This window comes from Gigantopelta aegis, chromosome 7, assembly GCF_016097555.1.
Source record: "Gigantopelta aegis isolate Gae_Host chromosome 7, Gae_host_genome, whole genome shotgun sequence".
Classification (NCBI taxonomy): domain Eukaryota; kingdom Metazoa; phylum Mollusca; class Gastropoda; order Neomphalida; family Peltospiridae; genus Gigantopelta; species Gigantopelta aegis.
Window position 1 is genome coordinate 26,854,673 of NC_054705.1, and position 22,694 is coordinate 26,877,366.

Consider the following 22,694-nt stretch of genomic DNA (forward strand, 5'->3'; position numbering starts at 1 on the left):
CCGTAGGATTTAAAAACTTGGGTCTGTCACTTTAATTTTAGCTAGTACCAATAATCCACAAAATGTTGGTAGATAATCTTTGTCATAACAGCCTTGACCCAGCCAGCGAATCCATAGCCTATTAAAATCAATGGTTGTCTGACACTAAACGAATTTAGCACCACTGTAACAGATTAACCAATAACAAGTCGCCTTTCAGATCACCGACAGCATCAAACAGAACTCGTATGCAAATACGATGGATAATGCACTGGAGCGTGTACAACGAACATAAGTAAAACAATGACTCTATTCTCATTGTTTGGGACAGGAAAGTATGTGCATATATATACCTTGTGGCCATTATGGCAAGTTTAACTGTCCTCTTTGAAAAAAACCCATTAGTGGTCATCGTATTCTGTGGCCGTTATATAGCAGGTCCAACCATTCATTTTGGTCCAAAAATAGTGGCCGCTGACCACATTGGACAGGTGGACGTTATATACATGTAAAATAAAGAAGAAAATGCATTGGGCAGGATTTATGGTGACCGTTAAGGACAGGTGGTCGTTATATACAGGTGGCCGTTAGATCAGTCTCGACTATATATATATATATATATATATATATATATATATATATATATATATACACACACACACACACATACATAGACAGACACACACACACACACATACATAGACAGACAGACATATACACACACACACACACACATACATAGACAGAAACACACACACAAACACACACACACACACACACACACACACACACACACACACAATACAATACCATCTTTATTGCAACCATTGTATGAGTAGGCCCACATTGGTCACAAATGGCCTGCGGCGTGTTGGCGGCGGCCGTAAGTCTCCAAAATGGCCATAACCGTGCGGTTGCCGCACAATAGAATACGATAGCCGTGAGGCGATCTCAAGTTTTTTTGCTTGTCGATTTTTTTAATTTGACATTAAACTTTTTTTCGGAAATCGCAAGGCCGTGGGCCGCAACCCCGCCGCATGTAGTATCGCACGGTCACTGTACAGTGGCCGTGAGGTGACCTGAAGGTGACCTGAAGGCCTCCTTACTGTCACCTCACGGTGGTCTTGTGGCCTCCGTGAGATGACCGTACGATGTTCTAAATATCGTCTGATTTCAATTATCAGAAACGGCTCTAATAATGAAACATATGCCGTAGGATTTAAAAACTTGGGTCTGTCACTTTAATTTTAGCTAGTACCAATAATCCACAAAATGTTGGTAGATAATCTTTGTCATAACAGCCTTGACCCAGCCAGCGAATCCATAGCCTATTAAAATCAATGGTTGTCTGACACTAAACGAATTTAGGGGATTGTGTTAGAGATGTAATGGTCCTGTCTTTGAAGTTCACACGGTGCCGTTATGAACAGTGGCATGTTATGATCGTAACAACCATTCGACTATTCAATGATTGTCAGCAACGCGACATAAATTATGATAATCAGTACACGAAATTGGTGAGCTTTTCTCTACATGTATATATAAGTGTATATATGATTCCGTTATATTGTATTATGAAACGAGGTAACGTTCATGTTATATTGAACATTCAGTAGTACGACAGAACTATCCGTTAAGAAGTACGTAGATTTGTTTTAGTTTGACACTAAGTAGTTTGAGACCAAATACACGGGACCCAGTGACCTCGTTAACTATACCAAAAAGATGTTTTTTAAAACTCCATTTGTTGTCTGGTAGTGTACCAGTAAAGCAGTATACATTTTTAAAAATTAATTTATTTTTCTGGATGTCCTCTGCCGCCGCCCCCCCCCCCCCCCCCGCTAAATACGACCCTGCTAAAAATAAAAAAACCCACACAAAAAACCTACATTCAAAAATGCAAGCCCGACAGATATAATGTGAATCTGAAGCAAAGCATACATAATATACCTAATCATGTTAAACAGTTAGATTGCGTTGACTGCCACTGATGTAAATACGGGTTGTTATTAATAATGGACCGGAAGCTAAGCTGATGATCTTAAAAGTACCCCCCCCCCCCCCCCCTTAAAAATAATTAAATGTTAATACAATAATCCAAACTGTTTACCAGTATTGTTTCCCATGTATTTTACTAAATATATTAAAGATCCTTCATCCTCATTTTAATTTGCTTATAAAAGCGTATTGTCAGTTCTTTTATTTAACATTTGATGTACACGATATCAAACATAATATGACAGGCTTAGCAAATGAACGTGTAAATTCAATTGGTCTTTGAAAAATCGTGAAAATATTTGCCATACATTTTTATGTTTCTAATTAAATTGATATCATTTCTAATGCAAATTTCATTTTGAAAATAAATTTAAAGACTTTTCAGTGCAATACGCCGATTTAACAAGCTTGTTTAACGGACGTATCTGGTGTAAAAAGCGGGTTGTCAGTGCGAAAAGAATTAGAGCCAGTAGCAGAGGGTCTGCTCCAGGCAGACGAAAAGGTACTTTTAAGAAAAAATGGCACATTTTAATATTTATCTGGTGGTTCGACTGCACAATTTAACACCACTTCTTAACCTGTTAATTGGTTGTATTTTTTGTTTGTTTTGTTTATTATTATTATTATTATTATATTATTTTATTTTATTGAATATGTATTTTGTTGTTGAATTTTATTATTATTATTATTATTATTATTATTTTATTTGGGATGTAATTCATGTAATTCAAGGTATTATCTTTAGTTGATCATCGAACACAGAGATAATTTTCATCAATTCGTTTCTTTCCTTCAGTATTTCTTTCTCTCGGTTTCTTTGTCTCTTTCAATAATATTCATTTCTATTCATAGTTTTCTTGCTTAAATATATTACTACCGTGATATGTATTTATTATAGAGAACGCTTAGTAAGTTGGTAACTTGTATAATCCATTTTCCATTCAATTACAAAAAGTGTCGGAAACACATCAACATTCCTTTGACGTGACGCCAATAATGCTTTGACGTATTTTATCTCAACGCGACATTACGTACATTCTTCAGAAAACGAGCTAATAGAATCGCTGTTTGACATTTATAAGGGTATTTATTTTAAATGTGTATACTGTATGTCGAGATGATTGTTACATACATATATATTAACGCACTGGCGCAGGGGATAGTTAAATCCTTTATGGCTTCACAAATTGTCCCATGCCGTATAATGTAAAATGCGCATGGATCCAAAGCTACCTAATAACAACAGCTAACTACTGTGCTGTTCTGATGCAATAGATTCTACAAGTGTTGAATGGGTATATCAATAGCGCTAAGTGTTTGATGGATCGTTTGTTGATTTAATTTTTTAATTTTTTATCAGCACTGCTGAAGTCGGAGATGAGAACCAGATAAAACACAAATTGATGCCAAGGTTAGAACAGGCGAATTCGTTTTGGCTTCAGGGATTAGTAACGCCATGTTAGCCCTGAAAATATATTTAAAAATATATAATTAGCTTAAAGCAGAAAGGGGGAGGGGTTGACCCGCAAACACCCCCTGCACACACGCCTGCTCCTTCCTCATCCACCAGCATGAGAAGAGTTTTTATTAATGGTTATTTATCCGACTATGGTACACTAACAGCCGGAATACCCCAAAGCTCAATACTCGGCCCATTTATCTTTTTAGTATACGTTAGTGGTATTGCTGATGAACTTAACTGTGTAACCAGATTATTCGCAGATGTCACTAGTTTACAAATAGTGACAGCAATGACTAGTCACTTTCAACCCTGATAAAACTCACCTAGTTTATTTTCGAAAAGAAACATTAACCCACCTCAAGTAACCAATTTGCATATTGGTATCACCCTATTAATATAACACAAACACATAAGTATTTAGGTTTAAATTTCACAAATAATGGAAAATGGACAAATCCTATTAAAAATATATGTAAACTGGCTTCGCTGCTTCATCTATGATCTCTATTCTAAGAAAATACAAATATTCTTTGGATCGATAAATACTGATGCAAATATACATGACTTGTATTCGTCCAGAACTTGAATATGCAAGTTTTTGATGGGTGTTGAAAATATAAAAAAGATTCAACTTGAAGCAACAAGGATAATAACTGGTCTACCATTGTTTGCATCTAGAGACGCATTATATTTAGAAACAGGTTTGGCTACACTCACTGGAAGCCGAAAGGCCCCAAAATAATGTACTATGTTGAAAATAATGAATTGTGAATGAATTTCATCTTTTTGAAATGGAAGTAGCACCGGATGTTTACAAAACGCTCTCATTCCACTTATGCGGAAATCAAAAAGAAAATCTTATACAAACCAGATATTTTTAAATGCAGGTCTATATTATTTTGGTCATACCATTGATCTCTCATGTAGTCTGAAAGCACTCATTATTATTTATTTGAATGTCAATTTTATAATCAACAAAGACACGTTATTTTAACATCTCTAAACAGTTTTGAACCAATTAATCTGCAATTAATATTAAACGGTCGAGACACAATTAATCATGCTATCAAGCAACACATATTAACTCTAATTGTGGTTAATCTACAAGCCTGTATCACAACTGGATAAAGATATAACGTTTAACAGAGTGAAACGAGTCTGTGACGTTAAAACGAGATTATATCCGTAAAAATAGACTAGAACTCATTTCCATAGCCTTTACTTCTCATACGTTTAATTAAAAATAGACTAGAACTCATTTTCATAGCCTTTACTTCTCATACGTTTAATAAAAAAAAATTAAAAATACATTTCGATGTATTAGAAACTACAGGATGACTAGAAACTCTTCGGATGTATGGACATGGGTAATCTAAACATGAAACTCTAAAGTCTGATTTCAATTATCAGAAACGAATCTAACTGTGAAAAATAAGTAGTGTTGAAAAACTAGAGTCTGTCTCTTTAAAGCCATATGCGTATTAAAAATTAATATATACTTAAAGTTGCACGTTACAGAATAAATTAGTATCGGTTACTGGTCGAATTAATATTGATTATTCAGATGAAAGAAATAGCGGGACAGTTAAAGCAAGCACACGATTCAAACGACTGTATTACTGGATACGAAGACGAAGATAGAAAAGAACTTTAGAAAGTCTTTATTAGACTTGTTCACAAAACGTTTAGCGGCCACGCAGTTTGACATACGTGTATCTGACACGGTCTTCAGAAGACACATTACAGATATGATAATTATTCATGTAAGCCACTTTGTGTGTTGTTGATCCCCCAAATCAACAAAACGAATGTCTCACACATTTCAATAAAACGAAAGCGGCACTGTAAGGCGCATTCGCCGTATAGAAAACATTGTCTAGTCATGGGTGAAAGTAAGTACATGACGTCAAATATGAAAGCGGTGAAAATGATAATATACTCTTCAAAAAAAGAAACGGGTTATAACAAATGGGTTATAACTCCGATTTTATGTTTCCTACCGGTTCATGCTTTGTGAATATAAGGTCATTGCATGTCCCAAACACATTCCCACAGTTACATTCGATAAAACGCAGCTACTGTACAATAAAGTTCCAAAATGTGAATATTCGCAAAAACGCAGCCACGTGCAAACCATGTCACCACTGCACGTGCGTTGTCTGCACGTGCAACATGAACACCGACAGTATAAAAGTGCAGGGTGTTCGCTTGCCTGGCCTCTGTATCTGGCCGACAGTTGACAATCCAGGACATGCCACGTCTCAGTGAACCGCAGAGAAACAATGCCATCGGCCGACTAGACGCAGGCGAATCCAGAACGGCCGTTGCCAGGGCATTCCATGTGTCCCCAAGCACCATCTCCAGACTGTGGGACCGTTACCAGCAACATGGATCAACACGTGACCTCCCTAGATCCGGTCGACCACGGGTCACTACCCCCGGGCAGGACCGCTACATCCGGGTACGCCACCTTCGGGAACGATTGACTACTGCCACCTCCACAGCCGCAGCAATACCAGGTTTGCGCAGGATATCCGATCAGACCGTACGGAACCGCCTACGTGAGGTAGGAATTCGTGCCAGACGTCCAGTTCGAGGTGTCATCTTAACACCACAACACCGTCGACTCCGACTGCAGTGGTGCCAGATTCATCGACAATGGCCTCAACTGCGATGGAGACAGGTGTGGTTCAGTGACGAGTCCCGATTTCTGCTCCGACGTCATGATGGAAGATGTCGCGTGTATAGGCGTCGTGGTGAACGTTATGCGGCAAACTGCGTGCAGGAAGTGGACAGATTCGGCGGGGTAGTGTCATGGTGTGGGCAGCCATCTCACACACTGGCAGAACTGACTTGGTCCACGTGCAGGGCAACCTGAATGCACAGGGCTACATTGACCAGATCCTCCGGCCACACATCGTTCCAGTTATGGCCAACGCCAACGCAGTGTTCCAACATGACAACGCCAGGCCTCACACAGCACGTCTCACAACGGCTTTCCTACAGAACAACAACATTAATGTCCTTCCTTGGCCATCGATATCACCGGATTTGAACCCAAATGAGCATCTATGGGACGAGTTGGACCGACGCCTCCGACAGCGACAACCACAGCCCCAGACCCTGCCCGAGCTGGCAGCAGCCTTGCAGGCCGAGTGGGCCACCATCCCCCGGGACGTCATCCGTACTCTGGTTGCTTCAATGGGCAGGCGGTGCCAGGCAGTTGTCAACACACGCGGAGGCCACACCCGGTATTGACTCCAGATGACCTTGACCTTCGTGGTGTGTCCTATCACTTACTCACAATGGACTAGAGTGAATTGTGAACAATCCTGCAACATTTGGTAATTATCGGACTCACCATTCAATAATTAAATCAATTCTCCAAATGTTACGACAATGTGGTTTTGCGTTTCTTCTTTTGAAGAGTATATATTCTATACCAATTTTCTTTAACATAACAATTAACCGTGTTAATGACAGCCGAACCAGACACCAACACTGATTTTAAGTGCCGTGTTTTTCCCGGTGGTATTACATAGATTTCTGCAGTGGTTACAGAAGTGGACGTCTCGAGGTTTGCTTAACAGTTTAAATTATATACTATATACTACGTTCCAGTACAGACAGACAGACAAGCGGGATGTTTTCCCGAATGTGGATTCTTCTGTGTGTTGTGTATTTGTCGATCCCGACTGTGGTACTGTCTCAGGTAATATATATTTAATTACTTATTTATTTACTTACTTATTAAGTAACGCGCTTATTTTCCCAATTATTTTGTTTATTTAATACTTTTCCTGTATTTCCTTGATTTAATATATTGATTGAAGTAATTTCATTACATATAAGGTAAAACATACAACATGACTGGGCACAAGGTATCCAGCTTACGAGACCTTCTCCTTCGTTTACTTCATTAAACATCTTGTAACATTGTTAGTCAAATGGCAAAACGTCTTCTGCCTCATTGAGATCACTGGCCATGGAGAACTCCTCAGTTTCGTCTCCGCAATTAAGATATACATATATATGTATGTATCCATTCATCCTCCCATCTGCCTATTGGTGCATCCATCTGTCAGTCGTTAGTCATTGTTCGTTGATCTGTCCATCTATCCACAGATTAACATTCTTACGTTTTCATAAATGTTTAAAGACTTGTTTGAAAGAAAGTTAATGTTAGTCAAACATGAAATCGACGTGAAGATACCAGACTTTTCTAAATGTTTTATTATCCTAAAGCTCTAACATCTTCGTACAATAAAGGTTTTGCATGTTTAAAATTAAAAAACAAAAACGTTACCCAATTATTAATCAATATATATATGATTAATAATTAGGTAACGTTTTTGTGTTTTAATTTTAAACATGGAAAAACCTTTATATATATATATATATATATATATATATATATATATATATATATATATATATATATATATATATATATATATATAGACAGACAGATATATATATATATATATATATATATATATAGATAGATAGATAGATAGATAGATACGACATTGAAACAAGATAGGGGTGACATGTGAACATTGAACGTTAAGTCTTTTGATCAATAATGGGTAATACCCCCACGATTCGCCAAACATTCGACGTGGCATACTACGTATCAGTGTACCCCACTCCTCTTGCAGCGCATTGCCAAGTTCAACTAAAGTAGCTGGCGGTCGTTGACGTCGCCGTATACGACTCCCTATCATGCCCCAGACGTCTTCTGTGGTGGAAATGTCAGGGCTCGTTGCTGGTCATGGCATTCTGGTAATGTTTTGCTGCTGAAGGTAGACATTTACAATATGTGCACGGTGGGCCTGAGCATTGTCATCTTGAAACACAAAACCGTCGACCAGCGCAGCGAGCAAATGGGACAACAATCGGTGCCAGTATGTTATCCCGGTAGTACTTGACCAGTGACTGACTCTCCTTTGAACAATATGGAGTAGTGTTTTGTCAGTCATAGTGATGCCACCCCACATCATGACTGAATCACCACCAAATTTGTCATTTGGCCTGAGGTTGACGTTTGCTTGCCGTTCATGTCGACGTCGCCAAACGCGACCACGCCTATCCAAGTATGAATGAAAGAATGTTTAACGACATCCCAGCACGAAAAATACATCGGCTATTGGATGTCAAACTATGGTAAAGGCAAAACTTAGTGATGGTTAACATCAATATAAAAATTCAACAATTAAATAAAAACACAATGTAAAGAACTGTGTAAAATACAAATATAACGGAAAAATAAAATTAAAATTTAGAATAAAAGACAGCATCACGTAGAAATTGTAATAAAAGTTCTGGAAGGAATCGAAAGGATTCCACCACAATTCGTTGTCCAAATATATCTTTTCGAGTTTCTTTGAGATGCTTACACTCCACCAAAATGTGGCGTACTGTCAGAAGACACTGAGGTGGAGGATCTTTCTTCAAGATAAATGAATGGGTCAAGTAAGTATGACCGATGCGAGCACGACAAAAGACTATTTCATCCTTCTTGCACTGCCTATAGCAGGACTGCCACTCTCCCAAGACTGGCTTGATAGCACGAAGCTTGTTCGCAACCGCACCGTCCCAGTCATGTTGCAAAGTCGAAAGAGATACATTGGTTGATACTATAGTTAAAATCAGTATAAGGTACACCAACCCTGGCATGAGGCAAATCCAAAGCAGACTTTACAGCAGAATCTGCCTTTTCATTACCACTGATGCCAACATGGCTGGGCACCCAACAAAATACGATATCTTTATTGGCAATGGATAAAAAGACACATCGTCGTATCACTATCCCAAGTAACGGATGGTCCAGCTTCATATTTCGTAAAGCTTGGAGACACGAAAGTGAGTCGATAAAAATAATAAATCTGGATGCTATTGAATCCTTGATTTCTCCTAAGGCTTTAATGACTGCCCAAACTTCAGCACTAAAGATCGATGCTGAGTCAGGCAATCTCATGGAAATGATTGTATTTGAAGGAAAAACTGTAGCACAAGCCACAGAATTTCCATCCCGTGATCCGTCTGTATAAACAAGAATGTAACCACGTTATTTGTCTTGCATTTCTATGAACAATTGTTTATAGACAACAGCATCTGTACGATCTTTCTTCAAGATCAAACACAATTTTAGGTGGTAATACACCAATGTGGTAAAACAAAATATGAAGGAGTTTCCTAAGTGTCAGGTAAATCAATGTTGGAAAGCGACAAAACCCCCCACAAAACTCAACACCCCCCAAACCCCCCAAAACAAACAAACAAAAACAACCCTAAAAAACCAAACCCAACAACAACAACAACAACAACGCTGAATACGAAGACCAAATATACGAATAGCATTTGGTCTTGCATCAAACAACTTAACATTATGTGTAGGATGTTTCGGTAATGATTTAATCTTGGTAGCATACTGCAGAGAAAGCGTTTCACGTCTAGCACCTAAACAAAGTTCGTGTGCATCAACGTACAAGCTCTCAACAGTAGATGTTCTAAGTGCACCAAGACAAAGCCTAAGTCCTTGGTTGTGTATAGGATCTAACATCTGCAAGTAATCACTTTTTGACATCACAAGAAATCTATACAGACGTAGCATAACCTTGCGGTCTGCTCCCCATTCCGTATTACCAATAACCTTTAAAATATTGAGAGCTTTAAAGGGACATTCCTGAGTTTGCTGCATTGTAAAATGTTTCCGACTAATAAAATATTTCTACGATTAAACTTACATATTTATTATATTTTCTTGTTTAGAAGATCAGTGTCTGTATATTCAATGTGTTTCTGGTCGTCTTAGTATTTGTAAGAAGCCCAAACTGGATTTCGTCTTCAAATAATTTCGTACGTACAAAAAATGATATTTTCGGAAATAAAACGAAATTTAACCCAGTACAAATATTAGAACGATCAGAAACACGTTTAATATACAGCCACTAATATGTTATGCAGAAAAATGTCTCTGTTAGCCAATGACATCTTAAAAACTGCAGCAAACTCAGGAATGTCCCTTTAAGCCCTTCTTTTTAACATATTTTAGGGGTACAAAAGATAGCTTCCTGTCATATATAACCCCAAGAAATTTGGTCTCCTCCACAACTGGAATCAGACTTTTGTTCAGAAACAACTGTGCATCTAAGTGGAGACCTCTTTTCACGCAGATATGCATACAAACCGTTTTTGCATTTGAGAATCTAAACCCATTATCAGTTGCCCATTGATTAACTTTATTCAAACAAAGCTGCAACTTACGTTCAATGATACTCATATTGGATAATATACAGCAAATCTGAAAATCATCCACATATAACGAACAATCCACACCAGGTGTTAAACACTAGGTGATGCTTTTAATTTTCACAGAAGTTACAGACAGGATACTACCTTGAGGCACACCCATCTCATGTGGGTAAATATCGGACAAAGTCGACCCCACCCGAACTTTAAAAGATCTATCTTTTAAAAATTGAGAAATAAAAAAGTGGAAGAAGAAGAAGAAGGAAATGGTTTATTTAACGACGCACTCAACACATTTTATTTACGATTATATGGCGTCGGATATATGGTTAAGGACCACATATATATTGAGGGAGGAAACCCGCTGTCGCCACTTTGTCGCTGTGGCTACTCTTTTCGAATAGCAGCAAGGGATCTTTTATATGCACCATCCCATAGACAGGATAGCACATACCACGGTGTTTGATGTACCAGTCGTGGTGCACTGGCTGGAGCGAGTAAAAAACTGGAAGTCGACCTCTTAGGCCCATGCCTATCCAAGAAGTTGAGAGTGAATTTGGACTCGTCAAAAAACATTACACGAGACTATCGATGATTCCTGCGGTTTCTACGCTGTTTACCATGTGGCGATTCGTTAACGGTGACACAACACGTGGCCACAGTCAGTCATTAGCACACTGTGGAAGTAACAAAGAACAACCGGTAGTGTGCAAAACAACCCCGACAAAGTGGACGTCCAAGTGCCACCACCAGATGCCAAGACAGGCACCTTATCGCCAGAGCCATCAGATCAATTAACTCAGCTACAACATCAACTGCAACAGGCAACAGGGGTCTGCACACAAACAGTAGATGGGATATTCCGTTACCTTTAACTGCAATATATATAGTTTATTGCATTAAGTATTACAAAACACTTGTAGCAAAGTATAAATACATCTTAATAATGAGTTGGCTGTGGAATTAAACAACTCAAAACAAAGAACACAAATAATAAAAAAAATAGTAATAATAATTTAAAAAAAATAATATAATAATAATAATAAAAAAAAAAAAAAAAAAATATATACAGTACAAAATACACAATACAATACAATACAATACAATACGATACAAAACAATACAAAACAATGCAATACAAAAGTAGTGAAGCCATTACTGGTAGGCTAGAGCTGGCAATGATTGAGTGGAAGAACAGGTGAGGCATTTATATAACAATCGATTGACAAATGTCATGTTTAGTGACGAATCCAGGTTTAATCTGGACTTCAATGACGGTCGTGTAAAGGTTTGCGCAGGCTAGGTGAACGCCACTAAAAAGATGCTATATTACCTCTTGATCGGTATGGAAGTGAGTCAATAATGACATGCAGAACATATCTCCACATTTGTCAAGGGAGAGTCACAGGTCTGTACTGCAGAGATAGCATCATCAATCGTCACGTTCTACCATTTGCTCATCGTCATGGCGCAGTTTTTGTGTTCCACGATGACAATGCCAGAGCTCACCAGATAATCTATAAAGACAGCAACTCCAGACCTTGCTTTTTCCCCACCAATGTCCACTGACCTTTCGCCCATAGAACACGTATGGGATATCCTTGGTAGACGTATTCAGCAACGTCAACAGCCACCACCAACGCTGGTAGAATTAGGGTACTGGCGGAAGTGGCATCAGGTTCCACATATGGCGATAGGCCGCCATATAAGAACTATGCGACAAAGGTATAATGCATGTATTGACTCTAGAGGATGTTCAACACGATATTCACATCTTATGATTATCTTATCTCCACCCCTGACCGGCGTTACATTTACTGTCTGACTTAAAGCAGCTTTCATGTTGTTAAAACCAATGAAATCCAGTGCCTATATAACTTGTGTATATGTTAATGTTGAAATAAATGTTGAAATTATTTCAGTGTTACAGAGTTTTTGTAATTTTGGGGAATATCCCCTATATTTTGTGAGCAGTATATTAAAATATGATTAGGGCATACTATTGGGACACGGTGCAGTCGTTCCCAAAATAAGAAAAGAGAATTTTGTTAGTTTAGTCTGGCTTGAGAATCCTTGGGCCGAATTTACGAAGCCTGTTTTCTTAAACACCGGTATTTCAGCTTTATAAATGCATGTAGTTACTTGCGAGTAAAACAAAATATATATTTATTTATTTATTTATATAATCATTTATCATTATGTTTTTATTTTAAAACTCCCCTCCCGTAGTTATTTTAGGCTAGGTACAAGCATGAAACTACATACTGATATGTTCATTTAATTGATCAACATTTAGTAATTACCATTACAGGCACCACCATCAGTGCCAGCATTCGACACCGGTAACGTGAAGGTGAGCGACACACCGCCCAAGTGTATCAAGCCGCTGACGGTCAATGAAACCGACGGCGACGCCTACCTGTGTGACCTTGAAACGGCGCAAGCAGAGTTCACGGTCCAGAAACTAGCCGCAGATCCAGGTGACTAGTGAATGAAGGAAGAATTGGTTTAGTTAACGACGCACTCAGCACATTTTAATTAAGTTATATGGTGTAGGGCATATGGTTAAGGATCACACAGATAATGAGAGAGGAAACCCGCAGCCGTCACTCTTTCCGATTAATTAGAAGTAAGGGATATTTTATATGATCATCCCACATACAGGATAGTACATACCACGGGCTTTGTTACACCCGTCGTGGAGCACTAGTTGGAAAGAGAAATAGCCCAATAGGTCCACTGACGTGGATCGAACCTAAACCGATGGTGCATCAAGCGTTTTGCCCCAGGTGATTTGTGAAGTCAGTAAAAATCTTACTGTTTTAATCAGAACCCTGGGACGGACACATGCTTTTGTCAAAGGGGAGAGCGCAATTATTAATATCAGGGTGTGCTGGGAAGTGACAAACAAAAGGGCACTCGGCACTGCAATATAGGATGTACTCCAACTAGACTAAGAGAACACTGACATTTTATATGTATTTACGTTAGGTGGGGATGAAAAGCCTTGCGCCCTTTCCAAAGCTAATAATATCTTCATATCAAAATAATTACCTTTTCGTGTACTAAACAACTGTGAGAGGGGCAGCTATATACTGATTTGATTTTCACTTGGTAGGTGTGTGTGTGTGTGTGTGTGTGTGTGTGTGTGTGTCTTACAATGCGTTATTTTCAGCGTTGTGGTGCAGTGCCCTTTGCTTTTGACAGGGTCACCGTAATATTTTGTGCAAATAATATGAATGATATATTGGTCAACAGGTAAACAGGTAAACAACTAATTGCAGTGTTTTATTGAAATTCGTGTTTTAAAGGTGCAATATTATAGTTGCAAGTACCAAATTTGTTGCAAATAACTCAAATGAATTTTCATATAATTCACTGGAGAATATTAAAATTGTAATGTTCAGCTATTCGACGTAAAAGGTTGTAAAGTTGGCGAAAATAGAAAGTAAAGAAAACAATCTACGTTACTTGAAAACCAATTCTTCAGCGTTCATAAAATTAATTTGCTTGTATTTGTAAGTTACATTATTTGTGTTGTAATTTTAAAAAAGTATCGAAGTTCAGTGGAAAGAAAGAAAGAAAGAAATGTTTTATTTAACGACGCACACAATACATTTTATTTACGGTTATATGGCGTCAGCCATATGGTTAAGAACCACACAGATTTTGAGAGGAAACCCGCTGTCGCCACTACATGGGCTACTCTTTCCGATTAGCAGCAAGGGATCTTTTATTTGCGCTTCCCACAGGCAGGATAGCACAAACCATGGCCTTTGTTGAACCAGTTATGGATCACTGGTCGGTGCAAGTGGTTTACACCTACCCATTGAGCCTTGCGGAGCACTCACTCAGGGTTTGGAGTTGGTATCTGGATTAAAAACCCCATGCCTCGACTGGGATCTGAACCCAGTACCTACCAGCCTGTAGACCGATGGCCTGCCACGACGCCACCGAGGCCGGTGTGTTTTATTTAACGACGCACTCAATACATTTTATTTACGGTTATATGGCGTCAGACATATGGTTAAGAACCACACAGATTTTGAGAGGAAACCCGCTGTCGCCACTACATGGGCTACTCTTTCCGATTAGCAGCAAGGGATCTTTTATTTGCGCTTCCCACAGGCAGGATAGCACAAACCATGGCCTTTGTTGAACCAGTTATGGATCACTGGTCGGTGCAAGTGGTTTACACCTACCCATTGAGCCTTGCGGAGCACTCACTCAGGGTTTGGAGTTGGTATCTGGATTAAAAACCCCATGCCTCGACTGGGATCCGAACCCAGTACCTACCAGCCTGTAGACCGATGGCCTGCCACGACGCCACCGAGGCCGGTGTGTTTTATTTAACGACGCACTCAATACATTTTATTTACGGTTATATGGCGTCAGACATATGGTTAAGAACCACACAGATTTTGAGAGGAAACCCGCTGTCGCCACTACATGGGCTACTCTTTCCGATTAGCAGCAAGGGATCTTTTATTTGCGCTTCCCACAGGCAGGATAGCACAAACCATGGCCTTTGTTGAACCAGTTATGGATCACTGGTCGGTGCAAGTGGTTTACACCTACCCAAAAAGCCCTGCGGAGCACTCACTCAGGATTTGGAGTTGGTATCTGGATTAAAAATCCCATGCCTCGACTGGGATCCGAACCCAGCACCTACCAGCCTGTAGACCGATGGCCTAACCACTACGCCACCGAGGCCGCTAAAAAGTTCAATGGATAGTGTTTACATTTCAAAACAAAAAATGTATCAATGTGTTTGGAAAGAAACAATATGATAGTGCTTATTGAAGCGTGTTTGTTTGTTTGTTTTGTTTTGTTTTAAAGTTTAAATAATTATTACTTATAAAGGAATGTAATTCAAGGTATAGTGTTTACATTTAAAACAAACGTATCAGTCATTTTGGCAGGAAACAGCAAGCTAGAGCTTCTTGAAGTCTGGCTTTTTTTCTTGCTTTTTTTTGGTTTGCTTTTGTTTTTATGTATGTATGTATGTATGTATTTATGTGTGTGCGTGTGTGTGTGTGTGTGTATATATGTATGTATGTATGTATGTATGTGTGTGTGTGTATGTATGTATGTATGTATGTATGTATGTATGTGTGTGCATGCGTGTGTGTGTATGTGTGTATGTTTGTTTATTTTTGTTTTGTTTTGTTTTGTTTGTTGTTGTTGTTTGTTGTTGTTGCTGCTGTTTTGCTTTGCTTTGTTTTTTTAATTTAATATACGAATGCATGATAGAGCTGTTTGAAGGTTTTTCTAAACAATTATTTTTATTAATGTTATAGAAACATTGTTGTAATATATCTTTCAGAGTTTTGCCTGTATTACACTAGCGGTACCTTGACGCCTCCTCAATATGACCTGAGTGTGTCGTGTACGGACAAGGAAGGGAAAGGAAATATCGGTGTAATACGTGTTTACGTGGAACCCAATCAGCCGCCAGTCGTCGCAGGCAGCCCGTCACGTAGGTACCAGGAGCGAAGCCCCTATATAGTATATAGTAGTTTCATCCATTTCTCCCATGATGCTATTTTGTTTGTTCTTTTTTGCGTTTTTTGTCTTTCTTTAAATTTGTTGTTTCAATATTCTTTTTCAATGCATTTTTCAATTTCTTCACGTCTCTCTCTCTCTCTCTCTCTCTCTCTCTCTCTCTCTCTCTCTCTCTCTCTCTCTCTCTCTCTCTCTCTCTCTCTCTCTCTCTCTCTCTCTCTCTCTCACGCTTAATGCAAATCCACCCATTCATTTATTTATTCATCCGTTAAAACAAAAACAACCAGCCACTTACCATCCAACAAAACACCCATCCATCCATTCGTCCATCCACTCACCCACATCAACCCAACCATCCATCCATCCATCCACCGATCCATTCATCCACCGATCCATCCATCCATCCACCGATCCATCCATGCATACATCCATCCATCGATTGATCAATACATACATTCATATATCCACTCACCCACATCAACCCAACCATCCATCCACCCATCCATCCATCCATTCACCGATCCATTCATCCACCGATCCATCCATCCATCCATCCATCCATCCATCTATCTATACATCTATCTATATATCCATCCATCCGTTAAAAAACTAAAGTGACCAACCACCGACTGCTAATAAAACCTTAATATTGTGAAAATGTGTTAATCAGGTATTTTGTTTTGCACGACACAGTGACCGCTACACTGGACGTTTCTACCTACACCACGGGGACGCCAGTGTTCACGATTCTAGCGACAGACGCTGACAACGACGCCATCACGTTTACGACAACCACCGGAGATCCTAATTTCACTGTCGATCCAAGTAAGCATGCAGTCATGACGTGTAATATTGCACATACAGGGCCGAATTTACGAAGCCTGTTTTTCCTGTTAAACACGGGTGTTAAATACAGCATAGTAAATGTAGGTGCGTGTAGTTAGTAAATGTATGTGCGTGTAGATACACGGGTGTTAAATACAGCATGGTAAATGTATGTGCGTGTAGATACACGGGTATTAAATACAGCATGGTAAATGTATGTGCGTGTAGATACACGGGTGTTAAAAACAGCATGGTAAATGTATGTGCGTGTAGATACACGGGTGTTAAATACAGCATGGTAAATGTATGTGCGTGTAGTTACACGGGTGTTAAAAACAGCATGGTAAATGTATGTACGTGTAGATACACGGGTGTTAAAAACAGCATGGTAAATGTATGTACGTGTAGTTACACGGGTGTTAAAAACAGCATGGTAAATGTATGTGCGTGTAGTTACACGGGTGTTAAAAAAAGCATGGTAAATGTATGTGCGTGTAGATACACGGGTGTTAAATACAGCATAGTAAATGTATGTACGTGTAGATACACGGGTGTTAAAAACAGAATAGTAAATGTATGTTCGTGTAGTTACACGGGTGTTAAAAACAGCATAGTAAATGTATGTACATGTAGTTACACGGGTGTTAAAAACAGAATAGTATATGTATGTACATGTAGTTACACGTGGGTAAGTCATAAACAGGCTTCGTAAATTCTGGCCAAACAATTGAAAGCTCAAGGGGACACGGACTATCACGCGGTGCGTTACGAAACATTATTTAGACGGAGCGGGTGTTTATCATGACTTATACGTCACGTTTTCAAAACAATATATCTTTTTTTATTCATAAAATAAAATGCAGATAGTCATTGCCATTTTGTTCTTAAAAAATTGTTAAATTATTACTTTTTAAATCTAGTATATATTACCAAATGAGCCTAACCCAAATAGGGAGATCTTGACTGGTGAATTTAAATTAGGGAGTGGTTTTAGCGTCACAAAACGTTGCATAGTACCAGGGGGATAAAGTTGCCAAATATTGCTTTTATGACATAAATACTGAACGGTCCCTTAACAACACCACCCATCCTCTAGCAAAGTTTTTTTTTTCACTAAATATTTTCCAAAGAATGACTCGACCACCCCTGTAAACTTCACTCGCCACAGTCCATATCCCCCCGTGCATGTTCAGGACAGCGTGCTTGAGTCTTAGTTACACATAAGTAGTAAAATAAGTTCAAATGAAAGCAATAAGTGTTTATATTCGGCCAAATGGGCCTCCAGCGACCTTCCGTAGTATTGGCCCCACTTTCAGGCCCATTAGGCGGGACGTAGCGCACTGGTAAAGCGCTCGCTTCATGTGCGATCGGTCTGAGATCGATTCCCGTCAGTGACTCATTGGGCTATTTCTCTTTGCAGCCAATGCTCCACGACTGATATAACAAAGGCCGCATATAAAATATCTGTTGCTACTAATGGAAACATGAAGCGGGTTTCCTTTCTTTTAAAGACTGTCAAAATTACAAAATGATTGACATCCAATAGCCGATGATTAATAATTCAATGTGCTCTAGTTGTGTCGTTACATAAGACCAACTTTAACTGTTGGTGCGGATTATTTTACAGACACAGGCGAGATCTTCCCATCGGCCGACCCGAGGTCGATGACGGCGACATCTGCAACGTTGACCGTTGAGGTGTCCGACAACGTCGCTGGACATACCCCTGTAACCGCCAACATCGTGATCAACCTTCAAAGTGAGTACATTGTATAAATAGTGTCTTGTTACAGTACCAACTTTAGTGTTTCTGTGCAACGATTACGATTACGATTACGAGTAAATATAGTAGGATTGATATGGTTTGCCTTTTTACACAGATGTACAAAGGTCTCACTACACAGATCACTTCCGGGTGAGAGTTCATTGATCCACTATAGTTCCTAATTATGACACACGTTATGGTTCACATATTCACTTCTAAGAAATGGTGAAGAATTAAAACAATATGTATGTTTAATGGTAAGCCTTCTGGCTGTATTTTGTCCATGTTGTGTAATATTGTGCATTGACCTTTTGGGATATGGCTATATAGCGCAAGAGACAGCCGGAGTGAATCGGTTAATGAACCACCTGTTCGGACCGGTACTTCAGCCAGATGCGATCATATAGCAAAACACTGAGACGGAAATGTTTTCAATTTTGGAGTGAAAATAAATGCTTATACAATGTATGTTTGCAATGGTGTATGTTGTTAGCGCCAATGAGAACCCGTTCTATTGGCAATCCTCATTTGAAGTTGAGGGCAATTTAACATGTGTTTCAATGGCAGATGACATCTGTGTAGTGAGGCCCAAACATCATTCTTTGTCTGAAGAAATCAACACTACAGGATCACACCAAATACTGTCTTGGTTCGTCAAAACAATATCGACACGCGGTGGTTATTTTGTAAAGATTGAAACACCGGGTAAATAGGACAGTCACTTATAAACAAATGACGTCACTACTAATGGTCACATGTTTGATGTTTTCGTTTTTGTTTGTGATTTTGTCACTCCAGATTTAAACGTCGTACCAGTCTTGCGTAATTTCGCAGCTTTGTCGCCAGGAGTGACGATCCCAGAAGACCAGGGGCCAGGCGATTTGTTTACACTGGACGTTGACGACAGCCTGGCAGTGCCAAAGGTCACTATATCCGGAACAGTCAATCCTGCTTCCGAAACATCCATGTTTGAATTTAACGACGCTGGCCGTAAGTATCCGAATCAGTTGCGATAGATCGAATATTTCTATCATTGTTTATATCTTCAATACAGAGTTAACCGGCCTCGGTGACGTCGTGGTTAGGCCATCGGTCTACAGGCTGGTAGGTACTGGGTTCGGATCCCAGTCGAGGCATGGGTTTTTTAATCCAGATACCGACTCCAAACCCTGAGTGAGTGCTCCGCAAGGCTCAATGGGTAGGTGTAAACCACTTGCACCGACCAGTGATCCATAACTGGTTCAACAAAGGCCATGGTTTGCGCTATCCTGCCTGTGGGAAGTGCAAATAAAAGATCCCTTGCTGCTAACCGGAAAGAGTAGCCCATGAAGTGGCAACAGCGGGTTTCCTCTCAAAATCTGTGTGGTCCTTAACCATATGTCTGACGCCATATAACCGTAAATAAAATGTGTTGAGTGCGTCGTTAAATAAAACATTTCTTTCTTTCTTTTCGTTCTTTCAATACAGAGTTACGGATACCTTGTCTTGTTTCCTTTCATTTATTAGTAAACTGGCAATGTTTGAAAAAGGTTATCCATTTAGTTAATAGTAACACAAAAGCAGGATGAGGCTAGAGGTCACTTGAGCTAGATGGGTGTCATTCTTATATATGATTCATGACAACGTCACCGTATACGCCATATATATTGTCAAGTTAATTATATTAAAAAATATGTGTACGTTACATTAGTGATAATTATTTTCACAAATAAATATAAAATATCAAAATCTAGCATGCAACCAAAGTTTGTTTTGCTTAACCACACCTTGAGAGCACATTGATTAATTAATCATCGGCTATTAGATGTCAAACATTCTTAAAGGAAACCCGCTACATTTTTCATTAACATTTTTCGATAGTCAGGACAGCACATATTTCGACCTAAGATAGCAAAAACAACAAATGGATTCACCAAGGAGTTCTAGTATTTTACTCTTTTAAAAAATCCAAAGAAAAAATGCATATTGTTGGTAGGGTACGTTCAAAATAAAAACGACCACTCACAATACCCAAGTGATAATTTTCTTTTATTTGGGACTACGTAATTGGTCAGTTTTGTGATTTTCGATGGGAAAGTTTACTTAATCAAGGGTTTCACTGAATTACTTACAGTAATAAAGCAGGACGGCTGATAATGTCCATTACGATTTGAGGGGCGTCCGCGCGGTTATCACACAATACCCAGTAATCTTAAAAGAGGAACGTATTTTTAGTGTGTCTAGACACAGTGTCTGGGGACCGTCTAAATATACAGCTACCACAGGTACAGGCCACGGAAAGAAAATACCAATTAACTAAGAAAACAGTCATATTATTATTTCAGTACGTGGGTTAATTTATGTATAAACCATAATACAGTTATTTCAACACTTTGACAATGGTGGTTTATTTTATAATGAAAAATAATTATATACTTGGTGCTGGCTTACTGGGATGGATATTATTACAGAACATTGCGATGCATCCGCAAAAATCAGGTATGTTTTGTTTCTTCACTTCGAAGAGTAATTCCTGACGGGACACGTTAGGTATTATGTAACCACCAGCTCGCCAGATGGTACAAAATGTCTGCGCCCGTTATATATAATAGCCGTCACATTTAAGCGTTTTATGAATTAACTATACGATTATACTTGTTGATATTCAGCAATAATGTGCAGTATATATCGTTGACTAAGCATACCAGGCCAAATGCCGTAATTGTCTTTAAAACCCGAATTATTTATCTTTATTATACCTCTACCATTACAAGCCACATGTGTTACTACATCTAGTATATAATTCCTATAATTCCAATATTTACATACATATACATACGCACGCAGGCACGCACGCACGAACGAACGCACGCACAAACGAACGCACACATACAAACACACGCACACATACACACACACACACGAATGCACACACACACACACACACACACACACACACACACTAAGTACTGTAATACAACTTTATCATGCTCCATTCACACGGTATAAGGATAATTGAAATAAACATATTTAATAGGGAACGTCACGCTAGCTGTGTATAAATCGATGACGTTATGTTAAAATAGGTCACTCGGACGAACTTTCAACATTATACACTTCACTTTCGCTCGAGTTAATTATAATGTAGCAAATTTAGTCAATAAATATAATGTAATAAATAATGAATCGAAAATAGTGTTGGGTCATCGTGAACCCATCATCGCAAGCCAAGGTACCATTCCGTGTTGCATTTCGTAATTGCGTATGCCAAACGGAATAGTACTTCGGTTTGCGAAGATGTTGTGAACTAGACACAATGTATGTATGTATGTACTGATGTATGAATATTTATATATTGTATGTGCGTCGAGGTTGACTGTTACATACAAAAATATTAACGCACTGGCACAGGGGATAATTAAATCCTTTCTGGCCTCACAAATTGTCCCATGCCGCCGCTGAGACTCGAAACTATGGCACCGAATCGCCCGCAAATTGCTGACTAACCACAATGCGTATATGTATATATGTACTGAACAAAATAAGAAACTTCCGCTAACTTTGCTTGAACATAACTTGATAAAAACAAACCGGGGGAATAATTGTTATATATATATGCGTTTAAAAAGTGTTCCATGATGCATCGTTTGGTGCAAAAATCATGCAAAAAAAAAAAAAACAGAAACTGGGAGAAATTTTGACCAAGTGTGGTAGGGGTTAAACAAACCCCCACCCACTTAATAACGGGTATGACCACCTCTTGAATTGACCACTGCAGTACATCGCAGGCGCATAGAATTGACTAAAATGTTGATTTCTGCCTGTGGAATATTGTTCCATTCCTGAATGAGCGCTTGACGAAGTTCGTTGACGTTAGCGGGTGGGTTGGGACGACGCCTCAATCTTCTGTCCATACTATCCCAGACA

General features: G+C 39.0%; 1 protein-coding gene across 1 annotated transcript in view; it reads left to right on the forward strand.

Annotated features, from left to right (window-relative positions):
• The first annotated feature begins 8,259 nt into the window (after positions 1-8,259).
• Positions 8,260-22,694, forward strand: part of LOC121378001 (protocadherin-16-like) — a 43,613-nt gene continuing 29,178 nt past the window's right edge. Inside the window, exons 1-6 of the mRNA XM_041506098.1 lie at positions 8,260-8,346; positions 13,005-13,173; positions 16,020-16,172; positions 16,892-17,023; positions 18,651-18,782; positions 19,587-19,778. Coding sequence (XP_041362032.1) covers positions 8,260-8,346; positions 13,005-13,173; positions 16,020-16,172; positions 16,892-17,023; positions 18,651-18,782; positions 19,587-19,778 — 865 coding nt within the window. The remainder of the gene's footprint in view (positions 8,347-13,004; positions 13,174-16,019; positions 16,173-16,891; positions 17,024-18,650; positions 18,783-19,586; positions 19,779-22,694) is intronic.